This window comes from Octopus bimaculoides, chromosome 17 (assembly GCF_001194135.2).
Source record: "Octopus bimaculoides isolate UCB-OBI-ISO-001 chromosome 17, ASM119413v2, whole genome shotgun sequence".
NCBI classification, from domain to species: Eukaryota; Metazoa; Mollusca; class Cephalopoda; order Octopoda; family Octopodidae; genus Octopus; species Octopus bimaculoides.
Window position 1 is genome coordinate 4,066,009 of NC_068997.1, and position 5,845 is coordinate 4,071,853.

At 36.5% G+C, this 5,845-nt stretch overlaps 1 protein-coding gene across 1 annotated transcript in view; it reads right to left on the bottom strand.

Annotated features, from left to right (window-relative positions):
• LOC106880020 (FMRFamide-related peptides type HF-4) overlaps positions 1–290 on the bottom strand; it is a 3,404-nt gene extending 3,114 nt beyond the window's left edge. The window contains exon 1 of the mRNA XM_014929818.2: positions 162–290. Coding sequence (XP_014785304.1) covers positions 162–246 — 85 coding nt within the window. The 5' untranslated portion in view covers positions 247–290. The remainder of the gene's footprint in view (positions 1–161) is intronic.
• Positions 291–5,845: the final 5,555 nt, after the last annotated feature.

Here is a 5,845-nt window from a genome sequence, read left to right on the forward strand (position 1 = left end):
ACACACACACACACACACACACACACACACACACACACACACACACACACATACACACGGAAAGAAAGTAGCAAACACAAGCCGACTACGACAGTTTGCCAGTATCGATGTATAATTGAACGGATGTGTACATGTATGATATCAATCGAATATATACTCACGTATTTTCTGAGCTTCATTGCCGTAAGCCTGGATTATATATAAGGTAAATACTGCAAGGAGCAAACTTATGGCTTGGCTTTGCATACTGGTCTCTGGAAAGAGGAATAAGATGGATAGACGAGTTAGTGACAGAGTCAGTGTGAGGGTGAGTCAATACCTCTATATGGGTGAGTGAGTGTGTGTTTGGCCGAATGAGTGAGTGAATGAGTAAGTGAATAAGTGAGCAGGTGAATGATTGAGTGAAACAGTGGCTGAGTGTTTTAATGAGTGAGTGTATTTCTGAATGAGTGCGTGGGTGAGTGAGTGAGTGAGTGAGTGAGTGAAGGAACGAGGGGCTGAAAGAGTGCAAATAATATTTCTAAAATGACGGGGGCACAATGGTGAATATATTAAGACATAAATTCGAATATTGAATAATTAAGGGAAATATTTAATAGAAAGGCTTAGTAAAAGTTGACAGACATTGGCGTGGAGGGACTAAGACATACAGAGGTTATGAAAAGTAAACAGAAAAATATGAAAACAGAGAGAGTGGGAGATATAGAGATAGAGTGAGAAAGAAAAGACGGAAAGGATATACAATCTGTGGGGGGGGCGAGGGTCAGGTGTGCTTCTATCAACACATACACGCACACTCACACGTACATGCGTGTATATATATATATATATATATATGTATGTGTGTGTGTGTGTGCATATATATATGTATTTATATTTATGCATGTATATATGTATATTCCTCTGTATATTTGCGTGTATACATACACACACACGCACACACACACACACACACACACACAAACACACACACACACACACACACACACACACACACACATATATATATATATATATATATATATATATATATGCACAGAAAAAAATCTAATGCTCTTAGCTTAGACTTTTTGGGGCGCAACCAGATCGAACTGTCTCAAGTGTAACTGCCCGAAATAGTAAGGACTGCTAGTAACTTGACTGAGGAAAGAAATAACCCGTTTTCTTTGCCTGTCCTTCTCATTGTTGTTTCGCCTGTCCGAAAGTTTTATTGTCCTCTATTGCGTTTTTGTTCCACTTTGTTATATTTAAATATACATATAGCAAGCGTACGTACATACTTTTGCTCACCTCTAGGTAGGTATGTATCTAAATTTTGCATGTATCTTTTACTCTATCTTTTAGTCCCCCTCATACATTCTCCCTCTTTTCTTTTCGCTCCCCCTTTCTCTATCACACATTTGTTGGCCTTTTCTTTCTTTAACTCCCATTTTAATCCTCGTTTATCTTCCTTGTACCTTTCCCTTTGTCTCTGTTTTTTTTTCTAACCCTTCAATCCCGCTGCCCCTATCCATTTCTCCTCTTTCCATGTGACCGGTGTCCAGCCAGCTATGATCTTTCTTTCTTGTTCTGACTACCGACCGCCGCCAACACTTCTTATGTCCATCTCCTGTGTTCCCTCCTTTAGGCTTTCGCTTCATACACGCCAGCTTAGTTTGATTCGTTCTCAGTCGAAAGACACCTGTTGTTATTTTCTTGTTGTTTGTATTCGTAATTGCGTACCATGTTCTCCGTTTTTTGTCTTTGTTACCGTACACATTCGCTAGCTTTCTTAGAAAAAAATCTAATGCTCTTAGCTTAGATTGGTGGGAGAGCAACGAGATCGAACTGTCGAAAGTGTAACTGCCCGAAACTGTTAGAACCTCTGGTAACTTGACTGAGAAAAGAAGGCCACGAATGACCCGTTTTTGTTTTTTTCTTTTTTGCCCGTCTTTCTAATGCTTCTCCTGTCCGCCTTTGTATCGTCAATCTGTCTGAATGTTTTATTGTCCATTATAGCGTTTTTCTTCCATATATATATATATATACATATATATATACATACACATACATACATACATGTATATATATATGTATATTATATTATATAAAGACGGTGAGCTGGCAGAAACGTTAGCGCGTTGGGCGAAATGCTGTTACATCTGCTATTACGTCCTGAATTCAAATTCCGCTGAGATCGACTTTGCCTTTCATCCTTTCGGGGTCGATAAATTAAGTACCAGTTACGCACTGGGGTCGATGTAATCGAATTAATCCCTCTGTCTGTCCTTATTTGTCCCATCTGTGTTTAGCCCCTTGTGGGCAATACAATAAAGATATATATGTATATTAATGTATGTATGTATATTTATTTAGTTATGAATATGTATGCATATATGTATGTATGTATGTATGTATGTATGTACATAGGCACATACTGCACAAACCCGCACGATAATTAGACATATAATCCTGAGATTGTTAATTTGCAGCAAATGCATGTGTGTATGAATATAAGTGTGGGTATGTCTGTGTCTGTATGTATTAGATAGTTAGTTTGGTTGATAGATAGATAGATAGATAGATAGATAGATAGATAGATAGATAGATAGATAGATAGATAGATAGATAGACAGATAGATAGATAGATAGATAGATAGATAGATAGATAGATAGATAGATAGATAGATAGATAGATAGATAGATAGATAGATAAGCAACTAGCATTATTAGTTATTCAATCCGTGCTGCGAATCTGAAGTTGTTGAAATATGATTTGTAGCTGATTTTCAATTATCCTTTGAATCAAATTAATTAACCAAATCTGATTGGCTAACTGACCCTGACATTTGGTCAATAGACACTCATTAGAGTGTATGACTTCACGTATTTGTTCAGATTCTCTACGCTCTGAGTTCAAATTACGCCGCGGTCATGTTTCGTCATCTCAAAGTCAACAAATAAAGTTTTACCCCTGGGGGTACTTTACCGGAATTGGGAATAGATGATTCCGTGATATTTAATTTGTCTGGGTTCTCTGATAGCAGATTTAATCCACCAACAGTTTCAACGCACCATTTTCTCCTTGAGTTCTAGAATCTAATCTCTTGTCAACCAGTTTAACACCACGATCTGGTCCATGGGTAGTTTTAGTGATGTCCACTCTGTTGTTACCCGGTTTAACACCACCACGTGCTCCTTGGGTAACTTTCGTAGAGTCTATTCTGTTGCAACCCTTCAAGTCAGCTATCTCGTTTGTGCAATAACTTATTGCTTCCTCCAAGTGATACCCAGAGTGCATGATAAAAAAGAGCAGTAGTGTAATGGATGCTGTCTGTTTCTTCCTGACAAAATGCTTCTTAGAGCTGTCATCTATAGAACGAAGTTTTTGCGAATGAAGAATACAAACAACTGAGATTACAGGATAATTACTAACGTGATCTGAGAATCTACTGGAAGTGAAACAGATTATATCATTTCTTCACTTCGTGGTAGAGTTCCTTCACTCGTTTATAAAAATCACAAAACCTGCTGGATTCACTTTGCGATTATTTTTCAACAATAGTGTTTATTATGAAGCGAAAGACAGTTTTTCGTCTCTAACTACTACTACTACATGATTGCTTCTAAAGACTCATTGCTGCTTCAGATTATCATTACGTCACCATCCTGTTTTGTTGTGTATTATGATGTTAAATCAGTTGGGGTTCATTCAACACAACATATGTATGTATGTATGAAAGTATATATATATATATATATATATATATATATATATATATCATAAAAATATGTTTCAAAAAGAATATTTATCTATAAATTATCTATAATTCAAAAAGAAATTTATCTATAAGGATTATTGTAAAAATAGCAGTTTGTACATGCGCTTCTGTTTGGTTAATCTATATATATATATCAACGGCTCCACCAAATCAGATCTATTTTAAAAGGTAATAGTACCACATCCTACGTGTGTTAACACGTAATTTTTTTCATTTCGTTAAAACAATATAATATTCTATAGAGATAATGTTTCTATAGTCAATTATAGTACAGGACAATTTATACGAGGACGACGACAACATGACATTTTCTATATGAGTGTTTATGTGTCTGTCAGTGTATGTGTGTGAGCGTATAAATATATATATGTCTCTCAGTGTGTCTGTGTTTCCGCCTCCGACGAGAACGTCACATTTTGTATATGAGTATCTATGCGTCTATGAGTGTATGTGTATGATTGTATGAGTGTGCATGTGTTTCCGCGTTAGGAACGTTATTCAACATAGACAAACACATCTACACATACATATACATGTGTGACGTCTGAGATGCGTAAATGTATGTTTGTGTGTATCTCGTTTACTATATAGTATAACAGCCCACGATTGTCAATATGTAATTTTTTCTATTTCCATTAAAACAATATAGCATTTCATAGACGCTTTATATGAGTGTGTGTGTGTGTGTGTGTGTGTGTGTGTGTGTTCGCGCGTTCGATACGTACGAGATAGTGAAAGACATTTTATATCACGACGGCGATAATGTCACATTTTGTATATGAATGTGTATGTGTCTGTGAGTGTATGAGTGTGTATGTCTCTGTGACTGCGTGTGTGTTTTCACGTTAGATACGTTATTAAACATACACACACATCTGCACATACATATAGATATGTGACGACTGAAATGCGTGAATGCATGACTGTATGTGTCTCTCTTACTATATATAGATGTGACTGTATGTGAGAGTGTATATGTGTGTGTATTTTGTTTATAAATGTGTGTGTGTGTGTGAATGTGTGAGTGTTTGCGCGTTCGTTACGTACGTTATTTAACACAAACATACATATACCAACGTGACAAGAACGGATGGAGGTGAAGCTCTTGACAAACAAAAATTAGGTGGCACGTCCAAGGTATATAAAAATACATATTTCCCGTTCAATTACCAGTTCATAATTAGCGCAGCATTTGCAAGGTTGCAAAGTATTACACTGAATACAAAAATACAGACATACTACATACATACAACTGCTTACAAAAATAGAGATTGATGTATATTTTTTCTATGTTCATAATGTTGATTACAATATTGAAAAACAAAATATGCCACCAAAGAAAAACCGTAATCTTTCCAGAAACATCTATCAAGCAAGGAGAATTGCAGAAAACCAAAGGCGAAAGTCTCAAGAGATAAGGGAGATGAGACTTACTCAAGATCAGAAAAGGCATGCTACTATACATACAGTATCTAGAGAGAAGGGAGATGAGATTTTCTCAAGATCAGTGAAAGCACGCTGCAGCACACCCAGATAGAGTTTCAAGAGAGAAGGAAGATGAAACTTTCCCAAAGGCATGCAGTTGCACTTAATGGTGAATCATTAAAACAACGTTTAGTGCGCCAGATTACACAGAGCTCCAATAGAATAGCTCTAAGAAATAGACCATGTACAAACTGGTTCTTCACAACTCCTGGAGCTGCTTTCAGATATGAACCATCCCATTCTTATAAAATTATTATGATTTCCATATTGGTGTGCTAAACTAAAATTGTCGTTTCTCCAAAGCTTTAAAACTTACTCCACAAATGTTTTATCGTCAATGCTGCAGTTTACTGTATCACCTGTTTCAGCATAACTGTAATGCATATATATATATATATATAAGGCGAGCTAGCAGGAACGTTAGCACGCCGGGCGAAATGCTTAGCGGTATTTTGTCTCTCTTTACGTTCTGAGTTCAAATTCATCCTTTCAAGGTCGATAAATTAAGTACCAGTTAAATACTGGGGTCGATCTAATCGACTGTCCCCTCTCCCAAAATTTCGGGCCTTGTGCCTACAGTAGAAAAGAATATATCTGTA